This window comes from Notolabrus celidotus, chromosome 1 (assembly GCF_009762535.1).
Source record: "Notolabrus celidotus isolate fNotCel1 chromosome 1, fNotCel1.pri, whole genome shotgun sequence".
NCBI lineage: Eukaryota > Metazoa > Chordata > Actinopteri > Labriformes > Labridae > Notolabrus > Notolabrus celidotus.
This window is the reverse complement of record NC_048272.1, coordinates 30,893,218-30,916,814: the sequence shown is the minus strand read 5'-3', so window position 1 is coordinate 30,916,814 and position 23,597 is coordinate 30,893,218. Positions and strand designations below refer to the sequence as shown.

General features: G+C 38.6%; 1 protein-coding gene across 1 annotated transcript in view; it reads left to right on the top strand.

Annotated features, from left to right (window-relative positions):
• Positions 1–3,482: 3,482 nt before the first annotated feature.
• LOC117818636 overlaps positions 3,483–23,597 on the top strand; it is a 22,868-nt gene continuing 2,753 nt past the window's right edge. The window contains exons 1-20 of the mRNA XM_034691590.1: positions 3,483–3,529; positions 7,090–7,162; positions 7,363–7,427; positions 7,621–7,675; positions 8,178–8,242; positions 9,617–9,662; positions 10,606–10,670; positions 10,866–10,914; positions 11,379–11,443; positions 11,588–11,642; positions 11,813–11,850; positions 12,049–12,094; positions 13,446–13,510; positions 13,654–13,708; positions 15,980–16,041; positions 16,237–16,282; positions 17,249–17,313; positions 17,437–17,485; positions 17,836–17,897; positions 18,091–18,136. Of these exons, the coding sequence (XP_034547481.1) occupies positions 3,483–3,529; positions 7,090–7,162; positions 7,363–7,427; positions 7,621–7,675; positions 8,178–8,242; positions 9,617–9,662; positions 10,606–10,670; positions 10,866–10,914; positions 11,379–11,443; positions 11,588–11,642; positions 11,813–11,850; positions 12,049–12,094; positions 13,446–13,510; positions 13,654–13,708; positions 15,980–16,041; positions 16,237–16,282; positions 17,249–17,313; positions 17,437–17,485; positions 17,836–17,897; positions 18,091–18,136 (1,119 nt within the window). The remainder of the gene's footprint in view (positions 3,530–7,089; positions 7,163–7,362; positions 7,428–7,620; positions 7,676–8,177; positions 8,243–9,616; positions 9,663–10,605; positions 10,671–10,865; positions 10,915–11,378; positions 11,444–11,587; positions 11,643–11,812; positions 11,851–12,048; positions 12,095–13,445; positions 13,511–13,653; positions 13,709–15,979; positions 16,042–16,236; positions 16,283–17,248; positions 17,314–17,436; positions 17,486–17,835; positions 17,898–18,090; positions 18,137–23,597) is intronic.

Here is a 23,597-nt window from a genome sequence, read left to right as displayed (position 1 = left end):
CGTGATCATAGTGAAAGTTAAAAACACAAACAAACATGGCTGCTGTTAGTACTCACAACTGTCATGCTAGCATTATCCAGTTGTACTGGTGACACGATATCAGGAGAAAAGTTATAATGCATATAAAACTGTAACAGCTCTACTGTTTGTTAAACGTGTTCAGTGTAGATGTTCTTAATTCCTACAGTGTTGACAGTTAGTGAAGGCATCAGGATAGGTGTAGACTCAGAGTGTGCAAGCGGGAGAGACAAGAGACAAGAGGAGAAGTTTTTCATTCATTCATTCATTGATTGTTGCTTAGTTGGTTGGCATATTCACGGCCGACAGTGACCGGTTATTAAAGCTCAACGTGTTCACGAATCGGCTCGTCATCCCTACAGCGTCCGGACGGACGCTACAATGAATATACATTTTCTGTAGGACTTACTAAATGTCATTACCCTTTTGCTTGTCAGAGTCCCTGTGGTGAGAGCTTTTTAGACTCTGATCCGGACTACAGTCCTGAGCAAAGCACCTCATCGGGTCAGAGGGAACAGGCCCGAGGTCTAGCGAGAGGGGCAGTAAATAGAGTCAGGGGAAGCAGAGGCAGGAGACGGGGAGTGCACGCCGGTGAAATGTACGCGCAGGAGGCGGGCAGAACGGCAGGACAGGATTTGATTGGTTTAAAATTTGGGGACCCAAAAAACGGTGATTGGTTGGTGTTTTCCCAGGTTTACTCCGGCTGTAGATATCAGCTTTTTTTCACTCTTTTTTAGGAACACATCATGTAATGATTGCCATCGGGACATAAAGATCATTTTAACCAGTATAACAAAAAGTGTATCTAAATCTGATTACCAACCCCAGCTTTAACAGAAAGGCTTGACAACAATTATTCTGTGCAGCTACCACTATGACCTCCTATCTCACAGGGACAGCTTTACTGAACAAAACACAACTGAATACACTGTTTTGGAGCAAGTGCCTTAACTAACCAAACCTGGCAAAGTCCGATCAGATACGCACTGCTCTGGACTTAAGACGAATTGGAACCAGGGAAATCACACAACAAGCCTCTCTTAATATACCGCCATGCGATGAAACCGTCTTATAGCATGGCTTTAACTTAAAGCACCAAATAAAGAGACTTTAAAGACAAACACAAACTTAACTCACAAAACACAAAGTAAACTTTAATTAGAGGCAGAAGTTAAACGAACGATGACAAAAACGAAAACTTAACATAAAGAGGCTTTCACAACACGTCAAAAAGAAAGAAGGGCAACGAAGGCAAAAGTCAACAAGGCAAAAAGGAAAAAAGGCAAGGCAACAGTGGCCATCTGTAATAAAAATATAATGTATTAACAACTGAAAATCAACACACATGAAACCGAACAACTGATAATCAGCCGGTTACATACACAATCACAAATACGTCTTATATTGGGATTTCAAAATGTACTTTTGGTCCAAACGTCTTAATTGGGCCGTGATTGTTAAAGAAAGAAAAGTAAAGAAGAGAGTGAAGCTTACTTTGTCTTTAACAATGGTAAACATTCAAGCCCCTGAGGCCTACGCAAGCTAGCTTACTACTGTTGACAGAAGATGAACAGGTGTGAGGTCAACTTCAGAGTACCCTGAGGAACATGCGTGTGTAAAATGAGTCTCAACAAACACTTTTAATCTAAAGTCATTAAACCTTCAACTTTTATTTGTCTTTGTATTACTACAGCAGGTCATTGTCTGTCTGTTTACATTGCCTGAGAGATCATGAGATCCCATAAGGCATTATAAGTCAGCGCCTGGCCTTGGCCTCGGCCTCAGAGTATCTTATCATTGGTTTATTATACATTCTTAGAACACCAACAGTCCCCATCCATCCATCCATCCATTTTTCTCGTAGAAAACTGTCCCAAACATGTTGTAAAATGTATTTGCTGGTATCTGACTTAATCCTGATTGAAATATATGTGACTTGTCTGAAGAAGACAGGTAGGGACTCTATAAAAAGCATGTGAATAAAAAGTGAGGCAGAGAGATGTGTGCCTGCTCACCTGAACACATTGGAATAAAAAATGTTTGTCTGTCTAGATGCTCGGCCAACCCTGACATATCACATCAGGTAAGAATGAACCCTCCTTTTTCTCTTGAAAAAGAAAATTTTCCCCCAAAAATGACATTGAAAGGATTGAACCTACTAACATACACACACAGCGCTGTGCTATCAGATAGCACAGCTGTTTAATAATTGTTCCAACCATCAATACATTAATTTTCTCAAGTTATAAAGTCTGCCATGCCCACTGGCTTGGCGAGTTATCACAGATGTTCCTCTCCAAGGAACCTTTATCAGCTCCCCATGGGGGGATCCTAGGTTTGCACAGGGTCTCCTCCCATTTGGAAATGACCGGCCTGTCTAGAGCCAGCACAGAAGTCCAGCAAAAATACTACTCCTTTTCCTATGGGGGCTTTGGAACCAGAGACTAAAGCAAGGACGTAGTCTCTGTGACGTCACCCATTGGTTTCCATAGAGGCATTGTCAAGCCTAACAAAACATGCTGGAAATGCTGGCTCAACCTAACTTTGGATCAATCTAGGACCAGGCAAGGAGGGTTAAGGTGGGCCTTAAACCTATTGGTAACCATCAAGGGATTCAAACCAAGTCAAATCACATTTATTTATACAGTGAAACATTCAAGACAACTAAAGGGGGCCTAGGTTTCTAACAAAAACCAAAAACCGAAAGAGTCAAATCTGAAGGGATAGAATTTCTTGTTGATTTTATTATCTAGAGAGATAACATCATTGAAAAGGATCAGTTAATTTTTTTTTGATGAGCTTGTTTGAAAAACAGATTTTTCAGTTTATGTGTAAAAACAGATATTTAGCAAGGAGCCTAGAGAGGATTCCTTGGCTTTTGGAGACAGTCCCAAGAGGACACTCAAGGGAAAAATATTTACGACTGTAGTTTGTTTGAACTCAAAACTCAAGCTTTTGAGCCAGATGAATTTTTTGTGTAAAACTTACAATACTTTTCACAATTAAAACCATATTTTAATCACTCATATGTCTTAAGTTAATGTACTTGTTTTAATTGGTTTTGGTGTTTGCATCTCTTTTCTTATGTTTTACATTTTGAAAATCATTACCATGTTATGTCTGTTTTTGTTTTATACCTACTTTTTACATGCATTGTAAAAGTACTTTATTATTTACTTATGTTTATCTACTTTTTTGTAATTTACCTCATTTAGATAAATTCAAAGTAGAGATGTGTATCTGAACATTTGCATTATGTATTGTCTGATGATCATCTGTCTTCTGCTTAAGTGTGGAGTTACCTGATGAGGATGACTTCATACATGCAGGGCATGAAGCGGTAATCAACCCTTACTCTGTTTGAATACTTAAACCAAATATTAACTCTGTTTTAAACCTGAAATGTTATCAAATACTTTTTATTAATCATCCTGAACTCTCTGTTGATGTGGATGTAGGCTTACATGTCTGACGACCTGACAGAGGAGGAGCTGGAGGACTGCATAGAAAGGTATGACAGGTTAAAGAAATGGATGTGTTGTAGACCAGAAGTGATGAAGGACTTAACGATAAATAAAATCACGTAATAGATCATATTCCCACTGCAGCTGTTTTCCTCTCTAACCACTGTGTTCCAGTATCTTAATGTTCTGAGGGGTCGGTTGTGTTTCTTAACAAAAAAAGATTTGATAACCAATCAGCCGCTATCAGCCATTTTAGCATTGAGCCACTTCATTGATTTTCAGGTGTGAGAATCATGGATGCAAACATTGTATTTGAGTGTCCCAATCAAGCGGCAACCTCCGGTCTCAAAATATGATGCCCATGCAGAAGTGTTATAAACTGCAATTCATCGAGCATCCACTTGAGGCTGGTTGCAGAAACACAGGAAACCACATACACACCCATTCAAAGAACCGATCTTTACAGTAGAAATAAACATGTTTACAGCGTGGTTCAAGAAACGGCTTGGGTCTGAATAGCTTATTTCTCTATTGGCCATTTAGGGACATGACTGACTTGAGTGACAGGCGTTAACACTGTAGCTGTTGGTTAGGAGGCTCAAAGCCTGCCTCTTTACCTCACACTAGCTCGACAGAAGTTAGATTGAATTCAGCATTTCCAATATGGCTCCCACCGACGATTGGCTTCAAAACAGCGTTTCAGAAACAGAGAGGTGAAGTCACGGATACTACTGTACGCCCATTTTTTATACAGTCTATGGTCCCAATTCAGGGGTAGCATCCTTTACATGGAGCTGATGAAAGACCCGGCCTTCATAGCCTGCATAGACCACCCAAGACAAACTGAAGTGAGACAGTCTGGTCTACAAACGACACCAGCTGTTCCACCCTTACCCTTTTGTTACTAAGTGCTGCAATGCTGCCCAGCATCTATATAAGTTAGACCAATATTAGCTAACTAAATAACGAACATCATGGAACTGAACCTATGGGCCCAATCGTACACCTGACACAGAGTGTTTTGGTGTGCAGCATAAGGGTTATCGCTCCACTCAATGCAGTCTTAATTCTTACACCCAGCATCCACCTTGTTTAAAAAGCAAATTAACTTGCCCCCATGTTAGCACCCATTGGCATATTGGTCTTGAAATGAGGTGTAATCAGGTGGCGTATTGCCATCTTGGGGGTTCAGATAGCGTCTGCACTTTAGACGAACAAAAACTTGGTCTTAAATGGGTCTGATCTATGGATGTTATAAGATAACAACATAATCACTGCTACCCCCTTGCACACCTGCTTCACCTCAGCCCTGTGAGGTCCAAAAACTGCAGATAGGGACCATCACTGAGCTCTTCATCATGTGCGCTGTTTCGAATAGTGGCAAAATCAGACACACACACTGACAGGACTAAGGGGTAATTTTTTCACAGTCCTCAAAGGTATCCATTAATGCCACTATCCATTGTACACAGAGATATTAAGACTAAACTGCATCATTTATGCATGTATAAAAAGGAAACAGCTGCTTGATCAGACTACATAGAAAAAAAAGGAGCCTACAGCCTGCGTGTGTGTTACAGCATGCCTTTCTTCGGTGGGAAGTACACAGGGCATTAGTCATCATTCGATCCTCTCTGAGTGCTTCAACAGCTTTAAACTATTAATACAGTTATGCTGCTGTGTCTCGTGTGTAAATGAAAATAGCTGCAATTTTGCAAAGACCCTTATTATTTCTTCTGTGCAGAGAGATTGTTTCAGTTGGTCTAACATCAATCCATACATCAACTTAACTCAAACAGTGACCTGTATGTGTTTTCTGTGCTTTTAGAGGCACAATGGAAGGAGAGGACTTATATGTGCCGCCTTGAGCCTGCTCTTTTTAAGCAGAAAGGTTGAAATCTGCTGTGTAAATAGCAACAGGATAAACAGGAGCATCTTCTCTTAAAGAGAATTAGAGCAGATTCACTGATTGATTTGGTTCTTGTTACTCTTAAAACACACATTTGAATAACCAAGGGATTTAATCCAACCTCTTTGCACTGTGCGCCTCACCTAGCCCCCAGATTGTGCGCCACTTAACCAGCAGAATGTGGTCAGAAATGCACTTTGCATAATTAAATGTGTATTCCTCAACAGCTTGAGAGTCTGCAGTCTATTTTGACTTGGCAAAAGATAAATCTGGGGGTATCTAAGGATGCATCTGGGGCATCTTTGAAGTTGGGACTGTCTTCAATGAGCTACTGTGACACAGTTTCTTTGAATTGAGTCTAAGGGCCTGATCTACTAAGATCCCAAATAACGAGCGCTAATTTGCGTGTGCAAATAATAATTTTGCACTTGCTATTTCTGGGCGTGTTGCGGGTGATCTACTATGACTGCGTGCGCAAATGATAACAAGTGCAAAAGTGATGCAGACCGCCCTTTAATGAATATTTTGCGTGTGCTATCGGCTGTCACCATGGAGAGTTTGAGAGAGCATAGTGGTCTTAAGCGATAAATTAAGTTTGAAGCCATGGAGTTGGAGATCTTTGTGGAGGAGGGAAATAAACACATCGGTGAACTAAAGCAAAGGTGAATGCTGTGAGAAAAAACAGAAGATCTGCCGATGAAATAAATGCATCTACTCTACTCCAAAACGCAATCAGTGTTTTGATGGAGTTTAGAGAGCGATTTGATGAGGCCTGTCCCTGCTTTTATTATTGTATGTGAGCATGTGGGCAGCTCAGTGAGCGCTCATTCTCCAAGTTAAAACTAACTAAAAACCCCTTGATGAGCACGATGGGACAGAATAGACTGTTGTGGACAAGTCTGCGGAGCTTAAGGCTCGTCCAAACAGTGATGAGTAGGCCGAGTACTTCATATTGATTTTTTGTTTGTATGTGAAGATGTGGGCCGCTGTGCTAATTTTACTAAACTTTATACAGTAGCTGTTGATACAGTGACCTACTGTGCTCTCATTAGTTGAAAAAGTTAAAGTGGGTGTCAGAATGATGCGGTCGCTATCTGTGGTGCTGAACTGCTTTGAATTTGTGTAGTTTTATTGTTATTATTATTATTATTATTATTATTATTATTATTATTATTATTATTATTATTATTTTGTTCTCTTGGTTTGATTGACTAAAACATTTAGTAATGCTTGTAAGCCCAGCTTTTGCGGGCATGTTGTAAAGCGATGTTATGATGAGCATTACAGTGACCGCAGCCATGTGTGCGTAAAGCTGTGCCAGTTTGCACCTGCCTTTCAAACGTGCTAAATATAGACGCAAAAATACCGCTCGTTATCTGCTTCAGTTTTGATAAATCACATTGCGTATGCTAAATGATTACATTTGCATCTCCTCCTCCCAGTATTTTGCGCGTTCTGATGATCTACATGTATTCTGCATATTCATGAAGGCAAACACGCTAAATGATTTGCGAGTGCTATTTTGCTCATTTGAAAGACGCAATCCTCGGTGCTCCCAGTTAGTACGTCAGCTTTGCGCGCGCTATCAAGTTTGCACATGTTTTTATACACGCAAACCTTTAGTAGATCGGGCCCTTAATGTGCTGCTTTTCTTCTGTGGTACATACAATATTTTGCCTCTTCTGTCCTCTGCTGTAGCTTGGAAGAACCTGAAATTGAGGTACCAGAACTTGAGGTACCAGAACTTGAGCCTAAAGAAGAAATCATAAAGGTAATCATTTTTTCTTATTTCAACACTGTCATCAAGTTTGTCTCAAAACTGTCGAGGATTGTTAAAAACATCTCTCCAATCCTGAAACAACTTGTTGTTGTATGAGAATTTTTTATATTATTTTGGTACCATTGTGATTACAATCTCTGACACTAAATTGAATGTGGCTGTCCTTCAATGGTTTGTTAATGTGGTTTCAGCCGAGGATCTCCAAGTATGAGTTGGGGTCTTCGCCGGTGGTCCCCAAGAGGAGGCCTGATGATAGGTATGAAACAGTACCTGAGAGAAGTGGACAGATCATGGGGCAAAGGTGTTATAGGCTTACCTGAAGATCAAGATTGGGAATTACAAGTTATAAAAATGTAGTACACTTTTTGTGGGGGGGGGGAATCAAGTGCAATGGATAGTTTGATTGTCTTCATTTGCACTTGATGATTTTTTACATTTTTTTGGTGCAGTTTGTTGCCTATACCCATACCTGATGTGGACTTGAAACAACTTGAGCTTCTGAAGGTAATCCACCCTTTTTCTTCGTTTGAAATCAGAACTTAGCTATTTTGTGTTTTGACTTTAAATAATACCAGTTTAAACCAGACGCGGTAAATGTTCTTATGAAAATGATACCAAATCTAATCCAAATAATTTGAGATTAAATCAGTTATTTTGACCCTTATTAAATTGTATTCCATTTACAGACAAATTGTTTTTACAGCTGCCCAAATCAAAATATTTTAGATCCCAAATAATTCAGCTTTGGACAATCTCAAATTTGTTCCCAACTCAAATCATGATGATCCAAGCATACATTTTAGTGTTAATCTGAGTGGTTTTCATACTTATCCATGTTTCTTATTGGTTCATCACAGAAAATGCATGATTATTGTGCAAGTTAAGTCTATAATCCCGACATTTCTGTTCTCGTTCAAAGGAATTTGATTTCACTTGGAAGCACAATGTTTTCAGGTATCAGATGTAGCTGTTCATCAGTCTGAATGGTTTGTTCATGTGTTTTCAGCCTCCTGCCTCTGAGCACGAGTTTTGGGCTTTGTTGAATGGCCACAAGAAGAAGTCTGATGATGGGTAAGAAATCACTTTTTGGGGAAAACGGACAAACTGTTGGGAAGAAGTGTTGCAGGCTGTTAATATTCAGTGTGATGTGACGTGTGATTACCTGCTTATTGATAAATAAAAGTACTCCTGTTTCTTTTGCTTTAGTTCCAAAATACCTGTCTTGAAAATCAAACAAGTGGAGCGTATCAAGGTAATAAACACCTTTTTCTTTTCATCATAATCACTTTAGTACACACTGTGTCACAATCCAGGAAACAACAGCTTTTTTTTTTATGTTAAAAGTCGCATATGATGTTTCCAATCTCATTGTCCATGCTGTCATCTGATTGGAAATCGATGCTATGATCACAAGACGTTGCGCAGATTTGCTGCCTGAATGTTGTCTAGGACAGCAGGGGGCAGACCAGAGCAGACAAATGCAGAGGAAGACATACACAAAAACCAGCATGGCAAGAATTCCAGAAGAACCTACGCCAGCATAACACCAACTGTTTCTTGTCATTCATAGTAAATATGTATAATTATAATTATTGTATTTGTTTTGTACTCTGCTTTGGCAAAAACTAAACTGTTCATGCCAATAAAGCAATCTGAACTGAACTATGTACAAAAAGTTGGGACACTTACCAATGTCATGTCTGCTGCTGTTGGGTCACAAATGTTTGGTGAAGATCATTTTGTGGGGGTCAGTGTATAGGCAAACCCAGCTTTGTACTGACACTTGTTGATGAAGTCTCATACCCCAAAGTTTCAAGTTTGGGATCAAAACAATTAATCTCCATGTATCCCAAACCAATTTAGTTTGAATCCATAATTATTTGTATACTCCCAATGTCGTCTTTTATTTGTTACCCACAGTATTTAGATTTTTCACATATGACAAGTATACAGTACAAATGTTTTTTTTCTGTTCCAAATGGATTTGACTCATTCACCTGTGTATCAAGTGTGTTGATTTTGAAATTAAGAAAAAAAGGACTATTTCTATCACACAGAAGAGATTTGTTTCTTGGAGAGATATTTTTAATTCACTTCAACTGAATTCACTTGAAAGCACAATTAATTCAGGTATCAGATGTAGCTGTTCATCAATCTGAATGCTTTGTTAATGTGGTTTCAGCCTCCTGCCTCTAAGCCCAAGTTGTTGGCTTCGCTGAATGGTCACAAAAAGAAGTCAGATCATGGGTAAGATAATATTTGTATAGAAAAGGGCAAACTGAGAGCAGAAGTGACACATTCCAACAACATGGTTAAGATTAGGACAGGTTTCCTAAGAACTTAACAGATGAAATAAAAATGGTGTTTTGTTAATATTCAGTGAGATTAAAAGTATGTTTAGCTTCTACTGGACTGATGGAACTGCTCCTATTTCTTTTACTGTAGTTCAGAAATACCAGACTTGGACATCAAACAAGTGAAGCGTCTCAAGGTAATCAGCACTTTTGTTCTTTTCAGCACAATCACTTTTGTAAACACTGAGACACAAGCCAGACAACAACAGCTTCTGTTTTGATGTTCAAGGAAACATATGATGATATTTTTTAGTTTTCTACAACATGTTCAAGTTGTCTTTTTATTAAAGTTTTTTATTTAGTAAAAACCTCATAAATTCCATATGTGTGGAGAATTTGATGCCTCTCAGTTTCCAACCTCATTGTCCATGCATTGATCTGGTTGGAAGTAAATGCTATGATTAGGCACTGATAAGCTGCCTGAATGATGTGTGAGTGGGGAGGGAGCAGACAAGTGCAGACAAATGCAGAGGTGGAAAAACACCAAAACCAGCATGGCAAGCACTCTAGGGGAACTCCACCAGTGCAAAACCAAACATTTCTCTTAATTAAGCTTAATCATTATACAAAGTGGGGACACTTACCAATGTCATGTCTGCTGCTGTTGGGTCACAAATGTTTGGTGAAGATCATTTTGTGGGGGTCAGTGTATAGGCAAACCCAGCTTTGTACTGACACTTGTTGATGAAGTCTCATACCCCAAAGTTTCAAGTTTGGGATCAAAACAATTAATCTCCATGTATCCCAAACCAATTTAGTTTGAATCCATAATTATTTGTATACTCCCAATGTCGTCTTTTATTTGTTACCCACAGTATTTAGATTTTTCACATATGACAAGTATACAGTACAAATGTCTTTTTTTTTCTGTTCCAAATGGATTTGACTCATTCACCTGTGTATCAAGTGTGTTGATTTTGAAATTAAGAAAAAAAGGACTATTTCTATCACACAGAAGAGATTTGTTTCTTGAAGAGATATTTTTAATTCACTTCAACTGAATTCACTCGAAAGTACAATTAATTCAGGTATCAGATGTAGCTGTTCATCAGTCTGAATGCTTTGTTAATGTGGTTTCAGCCTCCTGCCTCTAAGCCCAAGTTGTTGGCTTCGCTGAATGGTCACAAAAAGAAGTCAGATCATGGGTAAGATAATATTTGTATAGAAAAGGGCAAACTGAGAGCAGAAGTGACACATTCCAACAACATGGTTAAGATTAGGACAGGTTTCCTAAGAACTTAACAGATGAAATAAAAATGGTGTTTTGTTAATATTCAGTGTGAAGTGTTTTTACCTACTTTGGGACTGATGAAAGTTCTCCTGTTTCTGTTGCTTTGCAGTAGTTCGAATATACCTGACTTGGACATCAAACAAGTGGAGCGTCTAACGGTAATCAGCACTTTTTCTCTTTTCATTAAAATCTCTTTTGTAAACACACAAGCCAGACAACAACAGCTTCTGTTTTGATTTCCAAGGTCTCATATGATTGTATTTACATCTGTTTACAATGTGTTCAAGTTGTCTTTTGAGTAAAGTTTTTCACTCACTGATACCACACACCATAAATTCAGCTTGTGTGGAGGATTTAAAGCCTCTCCATTTTCAATGCAGTGATCTGAGTGGAAGAAGATGATATGATAACAAAGCACTGTGCTGATAAGATACTTGGATTATTGCTGGTTTTGAACTATGAGCTGATAACAAGCCGGGTGGCCCTAACCCCCAAACAGCAAAGGACTCAGCGTCCATGATTTCCAAAAAGAATGCCATGTTTGGATACTTCAGACCACAGGGCAGTTGTTCACTCTCTCTCTGTCCATCTTATCTTAATTTGTTTGCTCATGTGGTTTCAGCCTCCGATATCCCAGTACCAGCTTGGGCTATGGTTGAGGAGTCATAACTTGGAATCTTTGGGAAGGTATGAAAGCTTTCTCCAAGGAAGTGGATGGGTTGTAATGGGCACTAGATGGAGTGATGTGTTTTTGTCTAAGTTGAAGTGCAATGGAGAGTGTGATTGTCTGCTGTTGCACAGATGACAATGCTCTGTTGTCTTTTGCTGTAGTTTGTGGCATATACCCATACCTGATGTGGACTTAAAACAACAGGAGCATCTGAAGGTACTCAACCCCTTTGTCTGGTTTTGTTAGAATGTCTTGTTTGTATCACCTTAATGACCCTGTTGATTACAATGATTCTTTGTTCACTGTGTTAAAGTCAGAATATGCCATATTCTGTTTTGACCCTACCAGTAATGGTAAATATTCTAAAGTAAATACTTTGGTTTCAGCCTCCTGCCAAGGGTCATGAGAAGAAGCCTAAGGATGGGTAAGAAACAATATTTGCATGAAAAGTGATTAACTGTAGGGCAGAAGTTATACAGGCCTGTCACAAGCTTAAGATTGAGAGGCTCTTAAGGAGTTTTCAGATGAAGAGATAATGGTGTTTTGTTAATATTCAGTGAGATTAAACGTATGTTTAGCTTCTACTGGACTGATGGAACTGCTCCTATTTCTTTTACTGTAGTTCAAAAATACCAGACTTGGACATCAAACAAGTGAAGCGTCTCAAGGTAATCAGCACTTTTGTTCTTTTCAGCACAATCACTTTTGTAAACACTGAGACACAAGCCAGACAACAACAGCTTCTGTTTTGATGTTCAAGGAAACATATGATGATATTTTTTAGTTTTCTACAACATGTTCAAGTTGTCTTTTTATTAAAGTTTTTTATTTAGTAAAAACCTCATAAATTCCATATGTGTGGAGAATTTGAAGCCTCTCAGTTTCCAACCTCATTGTCCATGCATTGATCTGGTTGGAAGTAAATGCTATGATTAGGCACTGATAAGCTGCCTGAATGATGTGTGAGTGGGGAGGGAGCAGACAAGTGCAGACAAATGCAGAGGTGGAAAAACACCAAAACCAGCATGGCAAGCACTCTAGGGGAACTCCACCAGTGCAAAACCAAACATTTCTCTTAATTAAGCTTAATCATTATACAAAGTGGGGACACTTACCAATGTCATGTCTGCTGCTGTTGGGTCACAAATGTTTGGGGAAGATCATTTTGTGGGGGTCAGTGTATAGGCAAACCCAGCTTTGTTCTGGTACTCATAGATGAAGAAGTCCAAGGTGAAGTGGTTGGTAGGAACATATAAAATAGCAGCATAGTTACTGTTTCTTTGGTCTCCCCATGTGGGACAGAGTTTAGACAATTGTGTTGGCTTTTGAGACCAACAAGAGCAGCAAGACCAAGAGCAGTTGGTGTTAACCTCTGACATCTTGACTCTGCAATCCCAAAGCAAAACCAGACTTGATTTCGCCAAATAAAATAAACGTATAGGCCCCTGAAGAGCTGCTTTAATGGGACTCACTTAGTTGACACGATTTCTTTGTTTAGCTTAGCAGTCCACACTCCGTGCATTCATACTCAAACGGGTATATTTACAACCATTTAACAATCAAGCATCTGTCCACTTATATCCATTGATTACTCAAATGAAAATCAACAGGATCAATGGTAAACCACGTAGTGACAGTCATAAAACTGTGTGCTTCCTGCCACTCAGTTCTTTTTCCTTTCATTGAACAGTTGTGATCAGAACTGTTCTATTTATTTTGATTCCTACCAAATTATGGCAATTGTAATGTGGAGAAGACGTGTTAATATTCAGATAATGATTCAGTTAAAAATCTCTAATATTTGGTTCTATTTTTAAAGATTTCTATTTTAGGCATAAATAGTCTTGATCTTTTCTAAACTGTGTGAAATTTAAATGTTCCAGTTGAAATCCTTGAACATGTGGTATCCATTCAAATCATTTTCTGCAAAAATCCAAAGTATTTACATTTCTATCCCATTGACTGTCATCTTAAATTGTTTGTTTATATGTCTGATTTTGTTTGTTTGTGTGGTTTCAGCCCTCAGTCTCCCAGTACAAGTTGGAGCTATGGTTGAGGGATCAAAATGGGAAATCTTTGGGAAGGTATGAAACATTTTTTAAGAAAACTGAGTGGATCATAAACAGTACAAGATGAAAACATGTTTTTGATTATGATTGATTACATTGGAGAGTATGATTGTCTACTTTTGACCTGATGACAATGCTCTTGTGTTTTTTTCCTCTAGCTTGTTGCATGTACCCATACCTGGTGTGGACTTAAAACAACTGAAGCATCTGAAGGTATTCAAAAAACTGTTTTCCTGTTCATCACAAACATTTTTTGTGCACTGGGTTAAAATCAGAACAATGCCTTCCTTGGTGGTTAACTTATATAAGTTAACCATATAACGTTTTTGACCAGTCATTTTTTATGTTCTTTTGTAAACCATACCTAATTGAATCCAAAAAACTTGGGATTAGATCAGAGTTATTTTCACCCTTATTGAATTGCTTTCCATTCACAGCCCAACTATTTTTACTGTTTACCAAATCAAATATTTCTGATCTCAAAGAATTCAACTTTGGACCAATCAATTTGTTTCCAACTCCAAACAAAAATTATCTCAGTTTTAATTCAAGTGGTTGTTCTTCTAATCAAAATGTTTCTCATCGGTAAAACCCTAGTAAAACTGGATTCTTGTGCAAGTTAAGTCTATAATCCAGACAGCTCTGTTCTAGTTTAAATGAATTTGGTTCATAGATTTGTGCTTTACTTTCTCATCTGAACGGGTTCAGTTATATTAAAATATTACACTCAGCACAAAAAGTAAGGAAATTTGTGTTTGGTAGATTATTTCTTTGTTGTAACAATGCTTCTTGGCACTAAATATTACACCATTGGAACGCCTGTTTATTTCCCTTTTAAATTGTGCCACATTTGTAAGGAACATGCATTTGTGGGATGAACAGTAGAGCTGAGTATGTGGGTTGAGCTTCTGGTTCCCCCAGGTGCTGACAATCAGGTGCCTGATTGGCAGCACCTTTGAGCATTGGCCCCACTACAGTGGTCAGCAGGTGTCTGCTCAAAGAATCAGCATGATACGTTTCACTGATCTGGATAGGGCCCGTTCGATAGGGCAACTTGAAGCTGGTGTTCCGCAAAAACCAAGATGTTATCTGGAGTGAGCTCCATCACCATCTCCAAAGTGAAGGCCAGGTTCCATGTGATGGGGGATGTCAGAGACCGACCCCAAAGTGGGCGTCCCAAGAAGAGAACACCCGGTCAGGCCTGTTTGCACTGGTGACGGTCACACATGCACTGAACTTGAACATGTGGAGAAATGTTATGTTCAGGGAGTCCAGACTCTGCCTATGACAGTTGGATCGAAGGGTCAAAGTGTGGAGAAGACGCTGAGAATGCTATGCTGATTGTTGCACTCACTGAGTAAAATCTTTCGGTAGAGGCAGTGTGATGGTGTGGGGCAGCATCTCCATCGCTGGAAAACAAGGCTTGTCATCACTGGAGGCAATCTCAATGCAGACAGATCTCGAGATGAGATTCTGCAACCAGTGGCAATCCCATATCTCCACAGTCTGGGACCGCACTCTTTTCTCCAAGATGACAACGCTTGACTCCACAGAGCAGGGTTTCTCAGAGACTACCTCCAGAATTTGGGAGTGGAGGATGAAGAATGTGATACCATCCCACAACAGAGTGTGACCAGGCTGGTGACCAGCGTGAGAAGGCAGTGACAGGCTGTTGTGGCTGTGTATTGATCTTCCACTCGCTACTGAGGCTCCTGTTTGTTAAATGACGAGGGGTTTACTTTTGTTTGTTAGCATAAATATGAAGATAATATATGAAGATTTGACATGTGGGACTGCACTCATATAATGGCAGAAAACAGTGAATAGAGGGGTAGGATTAGATAAGTTTTAAACTTCTTCCTACTCCTTTTCGTACATGTAGAGTAAATTGTTTCACTGCTTGCTAATATTGATTTTGTTTCTTTTGTAAAACTGTTTCTTTTTATTTTATGTTTGTATAACTCTTTCTTCTTTTCTGCTTTTTTTTTAATTGTATTTTTTTTACTTTTACATGTTCGAAATAAAGTCATCAAATCAAATCAAATCAAAAAAAAAAAAAAAAATTGTTCAATTGCTGATATCTCTTGTTTGTTCAGACTTCAATCATCCAATCAACCAAACAACACTACACAAGAGTCGATGGCAGAATAAGAAGTTTGGCATTGGCATAGAAGAGCTGTCAAATTATTCATGAGTGCAACCCACAGACTTAGCTTGGCTGTTCCTTACAAATGTGGCACCATTTAAAAAGGACATGAACATGGTTCCAATGGTATAAGACTTATTGCCAACAAGCATTGTTAAAAACAAAGAAAAAATCTAGCAAACACAAATTTCCTTACTTTTTGTTTTACGTTTTAGATTTTTACCACCAAGATAATAATGTTGTTTGGGTGATTTGGATTAACTTCAACTGGTTTAACTTGGAAGCACAATGTTTTCAGATATCAGATGTAGCTGAATAGTTTCTTAATGTTGTTTCAGCTTCCCACCTTCAAGCACGAGTTGTGGGCTTTCCTGAAGGGCCACGAGAAGTCTGATGATTGGTAAAAAAAAATATTTGTATGAAAATAAGCAGACTGAAAGCAGATGTAATACAAGCCTTCCACAAGGTTTATGTAGTAACTAACAAAGGAATTTACAGACTATAAAAGTATGGTGTTTTGTTAATATTCAGTGTGATGAAAAGACTGATTAGCTTCTTTTGGACTAATAGAATTTGTCTCTATCTTTTGCTGTAGTTTGAAAATACCTGACTTGGACATCAAACAAGTGGAGCGTCTCATGGTAATAAGCACTTTTGTTCTTTTCTTTGAAAACCACTTTTCTAAATACTGAGTCACAAACCACACAACATCAGCTTCTGTTTGGAACTTAAAGGTTCCTCATGATGAAACAGTTTGCAGCATGTCTTTATCTTTTAAGTAACAATTTTTATTCAGTTGCAAAAACATCACAAATTCAACCTGTATGGAGGATTGGCAGCCTCTCAGTTTCCAACCTCATTGTCCATGCAGTGATCTCAGTGAAGGGTCAATAATATGATAACGAGACCCTGTGCAGACCCATACAGACAAATGCAAATCCCTAAGACAAACATGGCGAGCACTCCAGAAGGACCTACAACAGTACAACACCAAATGTTTCTCGTAATCAAGTGTAAATCTTAAAATAAGTTGGGATACTTACCAATGTCATGTCTGAAATGATTTGATGATTAAGACCTGAAAATGTTCAGTTTGTTGTGCCCCATTTCCTTTATAAAATGATATTTTTTAACCCAGTGGTTTGAGTTCTGATCCATCTGATTTTTGATCTTATCCTGAACACTTGGTTCTAATCAGATGGATTTATGTTAAATTCTTAGTGACTTTTATTTAAACCCCAAATATTTTCATGCAATTTCAAATGATTTGTAGTCTTCAGATCATGATATTTGGAGTACATCTTGATGGTGGTGGTTCTTGTTTTAATGAGAGTTGTTTTACTGCTAACAATTCTGATTCCTACCAAATTATGTCAACTGTAATCTGGAAAAGATGTGTTCATATTGAAGTAATGACTCAGATTAGTCTCAAGTGCTTGGTTCTTGTTTGAACGTTTGAAATTCAAATGATTTTGGTAAAAATATTTTATAGTTTGGTTTCAAGGAAAAAAATCTTATATCGAAATCAAATAGATTTCTACTATAATCACAAAGATTTGCATTCTGATCCTAATGCCTGTCGTCTTAAACTGTTTGTGTGGTTTCAGCCTCTGATCATGAAGTTCTACGTGTTGCAATGGTTGAGGCATCAAAATTTGGGATCTTTGGAAAGGTATGAAACATTTCTGAAAGACAGTGGATGTTTTAGAGTAGACACTAGATGAAATAATGTGTTTATGTCTATGTTTATTTGTAATTGATAGTGTGATGAAACTGCTCTATGTCTTTGCTGTAGTGTGCTGAATTTACCCAATGTGGATTTAAAACAACTGGAGCAGCTGAAGGTAATCAACACTTGTTTTATGTCCATCATAACCATTTCTGTACTTAGAACAATGAAGTGCTGTGCTTTGAGCTGAAATAATACCAGCTTTTGCCAGAAATATTAAATGTTCTAATGTTAATGGATCTTATCCCAAAGAATATCAATTCACTTTAGTTCATTAGTTGTGTTCTAATGTATCTTGTAAATGGGTTGTATGGTTGAAAAGGTTTGGATTTTTATCACCCATATTTCTTTAAAAGATAGTTGGAAGTCACTTCAGCTGTTTTCACTTGGAAGCACAATGTTGTTATTTCAAGGCATCAGATGTAGCTGTTCATCATTCTGAATGGTTTGTTAATGTGGTTTCAGCTTGTCACAGAGGAAGAGTTATGGGCCTCTCTGAAAGCTCATGAGAAGAAGTCTGATGATGGGTAAGAAACTATATTAGTAAAGCAATGGACAAACTGAGGGCAGAAGCGACACAAAAACGGATTAAGATTAAGACAAAGGTTCCTCAGGAGTTCACAGTTATTATGAATATTATTATTTTTTGATAATCAGTGTGATGAAAATGTGATTATCTGCTTCTGGACTGATGGAAGTGCGCCTGTTTCTTTGCTGTAGTTTGAATATACCAGACTTGAACACCAAACAAGTGGAACATCTAACGGTAACCTGCACTTTTGTTCTTTTCATCACAATCACTTTAGTAAACACATGGTCACAATCCACACAACAACAGCTTCTGTTTTAACAGTTAAAGTTCCACATGATGTGATTTTTAGCTGTTTACAACATGGTCTAGCTTTCTTTTTAACACAAACTTACTGAAGTTATAACAAACATCACAAATTCAGCTTGTTTGAAGGATTAACAGCCTCCCAGTTTCCAACCTTATAAAACTTGCAGTGATCTGATGGGCTGCCTGAATGTTGTCTGAGGGGGAGGGTGTAGATCAATGCAGACAGATGTAGAGGCGGAAAAACACCAAAACAATCCAGAAGAACCCAATCCAGTGTTGCACCAAATTTTACTTACAATCAAATGTAAATATTTACACAAAGTTGCAATACCCACCTTTTGCACTTCTGCTATTGTTGGGTCACAAATATTTGGTCAGAGGTGAAGGAATAGCACAAATAAATCAGCAACTGTGTGTAGCATATTGTTGTTAAAGATAAAAAACAGCTACTGTTTTATTTGGTCCTCCAGTGCTGGGAAAGACAATTAAGGCATTTGCGTTGGCTTTTGCAATTAACGACAGAGCATTAAGCATTTCTGACCCAAGCGGCAACCTCCGGTCTAAAAATATGAGTCCAATATGGAAGTGCTAAAAACTGCAGTTCATCAAGGATACGATTGAGGCTGGCTCCGGAAGTACCGGAAACCACGTACACACCAATTCAAAAGAGACGATCTTTAAAGCAGAAATAAACATGTTTACAGCCTGGTACAAAAGACGAGTGCAGTCTGGATAGCTTATGTCTCGATCGGCACACACTGTATCGAAGATATTGAGATTACAAGTCTTCCAATGAGAAGAACAGCTGACGTGATTGACAGGCAGGAACACTGTAGCGGTTGGCTAGGAGGCTCAAAGGCCGACTCTTTATGTCACAATTGCTGTGAAGTCACGGTTACTACGTCCATATTTTATATAGTCTATGGTCTGACCCTAACCTCTGACATATGGACTCTGCAATGCCAAAGCAAAACAAAAACAGTTCACTGAGAATATTTGTTTATGCAGAGAGAAAAATGTTTTTTATTATATGGGACTTATAAATAACAATGGTAAAAACCAAAAAGTCTCTTTTACGGTGGCCCTGAAGTGCAAATCACAACGGCAAATCAGAAAACACAACGGCAAATCAAAAAACACAATGGCAAATCAAATTCAAATGACACTGTGGATCATGGGATCCTCTTGGCACGACTGGAGCAGTGGGTGGGCATTACGGGCTCTGCCCTATCTTGGTTCCAGTCCTACCTCTCTGATAGGAGTTTCTCTGTGCAGCTAGGTGAATTCACCTCATCCTCAGCTCCTCTCACGTCTGGGGTCCCCCAAGGCTCCATTCTGGGGCCGATTCTCTTCTTGCTCTATATCAGGGGTGTCAAACTCATTTTAGCTCAGGGGCCACATGGAGGAAAATCTATTCCCAAGCGGGCCGGACCGGTAAAATCATGGCATAATAACTTAAAAATAACCACAACTTCAGATTTGTTTCCTTTGTTTTACTTTGGTCCAAAATAGTACAAGCACATTCTGAACACATCACAATAATGCTCTTTACAAAACACTTCAAATTAGTTGAAAATTCTGCGGGGAAAAATGGTGCAATTTCAAGAACACAATGCCTTAATGATTGGAACTTACACTTCGTCTCAGTGTATCTACAAAGGCATACAACTTTAAGTCACAGCCTATCTAGGTAGAACAAAATACTCTTCTAGGTATCAAATACCTCATTTGTCATTTCCACATCTTAATCCTGAGCTAACTCACCACACCATACAAACTGAGGTAAAAACTATTCAAGAGGGTTGAGTTACTCCCTGCCTTGTAGGCTACACTATTTTTTGATAGAAAATAAAAGCTGTGCAATGCATGAACAATTTCAACAAACCAAACTTATGAACTGAAGTGACTGAAATTAGCTCTTAATGGCCTAGCCCCCCAGTACCTGACTGAGCTTCTCCAATATCATGTCCCTGCCAGGACATTGAGATCATCTGGTCAATTGCGACTGGTCACTCCCAAAACCAGGCTTAAAACCAAAGGTGACCGAGCCTTTGTGGCGGCTGCCCCTCGGTTCTGGAACAACCTGCCCCAACAGATCCGCTCCGCAGGATCAATCGAGATTTTTAAATCCTCTCTTAAGACACACCTCTTCTCCCTGGCTTTTAATCAACATTGAGTGGACATCTGGCATAATCTTAATTCAATTTTAATTTATTTTATTCTATCTTATTTTATTATATATTTGCACTGTTTACGTATTCTAGTATTGTATTTTAGTATTGCATTGTATGCTATGTTTGTCATTTGTGCTGTTTTTGTCCTGTGCAGCACTTTGGTCAACTCTGGTTGTTTTAAAGGTGACATATCATGCAAAATTGACTTTTTAATGGTTCTTTACCTGAAATATGTGTCCCTGGCATGTCTACAAACCCCCCGAGAATGAAAAAAATCCATTCTGCCCCTGTTCTGATTTCTCCACCTTTCTGTAAATGTGTGTGAAACGAGCCGTTTCAGACTTCCGTGTTTTTGTTACGTAACAACAATATCCGGTCTGTCACGGAGTCAGAGCTCAGAGCTTGTTCAGCCCATAGACTGTATAAAATAATACTGAATCCCTCCCCCGTTTTTCATTACCTGCACAAATGTGTGCTAACAAGGAGCTTAGGAGGGAGGCATGCTAGTTGTAGGCTGTCTTAATAAACACAGAGGTCGGTTTTACTCCCCACGTCTGCAGATTTGAAGATCTAGTGGATGATTTTTATTTGTCATGGATAAGTGCTAGCGCTAATTAGCATAGCCACATAGCTATATGTTCATAGCTGTAGCTGTAGCTGTGTACCAAGACACACGTCGACATACTGACAAATAAAACAACAAGAAACACTAAATCTGTGACCAATCCTTCATAAAAGGTCCTGCTGCCTTTCTGGCAGAGGTCGGTTTTACTCCCCACGTCTGCAGATTTGAAGATCTAGTGGATGATTTTTATTTATCATGGATAAGTGCTAGCGCTAATTAGCATAGCCACATAGCTATATGTTCATAGCTGTAGCTGTAGCTGTGTACCAAGACACACGTCGACATACTGACAAATAAAACAACAAGAAACACTAAATCTGTGACCAATCCTTCATAAAAGGTCCTGCTGCCTTTCTGGCAGAGGTCGGTTTTACTCCCCACGTCTGCAGATTTGAAGATCTAGTGGATGATTTTTATTTATCATGGATAAGTGCTAGCGCTAGTTAGCATAGCCACATAGCTACATGTTCGTAGCTGTGTACCAAGACACACGTCTACATACTGATAAATAAAACAACAAGAAACACTAAATCTATGACCAATCGTTCAGAAAGGTCCTGCTACAGGCGCCTCTCCGTCAGGATCAGATTCAGAGGGTTGAAGTAACGCGATCTCTGAGCAGCCGTGTATATTCAGCCAACATGTAAACATTAGATCAACGTGCTGGAGAGCCGAGGCACATCCACTTCCTGAGGGGGCGTGGTCAGAGGGAAAACAGAGTGTTCTGATGAGGAATGAAGAAGAGGACTTTTCAGGCATGCCAAAATCTGATTTCAAAGTGCTTTTTTGAGCATAAACTTTAAAGACATGTTTTGGGGACCTCTTAGACCAATATATATTGATGAAAAAAGCGTGATATGTCCCCTTTAAACGTGCTCTATAAATAAAGTTTGAGTTGAGTTGAGTTGAGAAACACAACGGCAAATCAAAAAACACTACAGCAAATCAAAAAACACAACGGCACCAGAAGAAGTAGGTACACTTAGTCCAATCAGCGACGAGTCATGTCCCCGGAGGGTACCTTCTTCTTCCAGTTTGGTTAATGTCGTTGTGTTTTCTGTTTTGCCGTTGTGTTTTCTGATTTGCCGTTGTGTTTTCTGATTTTTGATTTGCCTTAGTCTTTTGTTAAATTATAATAATCATTCTAATCCAAATGGTATAGGACTGAATGCAAATATTATTTCCAGTAGAAATTATTTACAGTTATATCTTAATTCTTTTTCTATGATTTCAATGATTTAGTTTATAACCTGAAATATTTTTTTTCACTGTTCCTCATTTCCTTAAAACTTTTAAAATAATCTTTTAACTTTGTTTGTTCTGCTCCATCTGATTTTTGTTCATATCCTTATAATTCTTTGTTCCAGTCAGAATGATTTCTGTTTAAATCTGATGGATCTGTATTGCTCAGATTTTTATGAGATTTGTTCTTCTGCCAACAATTTTGATTCCTTTCAAATTATGTTAATTATAAACTGGATTTAATGTGTTCATATTGAATGAATGATTCAGTATGAAGCAAGGTTATTATAGTTTTGCATTTTTCATTAGTTTTTATTTTTATTTCGTTTTGACTTTTTGTTTTCAATTTCAGTTTAGTTTTAATTAGTTTTTGAAGCGGGTTTGCTAGTTTAGTTTAGTTTCTATTTTTTGAAAATGCTTAGTTTTAGTTTAGTTTTTATTAGTTTCAGTATTAGTTTTAGTCTTTTTTGCCTGTGTGCCTGGCCGGGGGTTAGCTTCTGTTTCAGGGTAAGGGGCCTGGCCGCTCTCTCTTGCCTTGACAAGGTATGCTAGGTTAGCCGTCTTGTGTGAGCTTTTCAAATGGACTTTAAGATTAGTGGGATTTTCCCCCTTGAGAAACATATTTTCAACATATTTTATCACCTTCCATTGCAAGGCACTTACTCCTATCAGAGACAGTCATATTCAAAGTAATCCCAAATGGGGCTCTGCCGCTTTCTCCTGACTTTCGCTGCCATTAACGCTCTGCAGGCAAAGTGTGGACGTGTGCCTGCTTGTGCGAATGAGCCAAATGAAGTGAAACTGGCAGAAAACAAACAAAAAATTCATATCCTAAATAATAGGGAATACTGGTGGATACTCTGTAGGATAGTACTCTCCCTGGGGTGTCGGTCAGAACACACTGGACAGGAGGCAGGAGGGAGCTTTAACCGTTTAGTGAATATTCTCCTTGTACAGCACAACAGTTCAGCAGACCCAATGAGGCCACAGAGGAATAGGTATGAGTGTGGTCGGAAACACATCAAATAAATACACAAACATAAGGGTGATGGTCACAATATGGACACTTAGGCTAGCATTACTGACCCTCTATAGTGTTAAATAATATGGTGACTCACTGATACATCTTTAACAATAAAATAAGCAATAAACAATAATCATTGATACAGAGATAATGATTCAGATGCTACCACTACAAGTATACTAATAATCAATAATCAACAGGATCATATGGGTGATTAATAATATGAGATGACGCATGCGCTCATGGCGTCTATTTTCTCTCTCGGGAGTTTTAACACACGTGAATGCTTATGGACAGGAAAAGTCAGTTCTCCGTCTCATTATA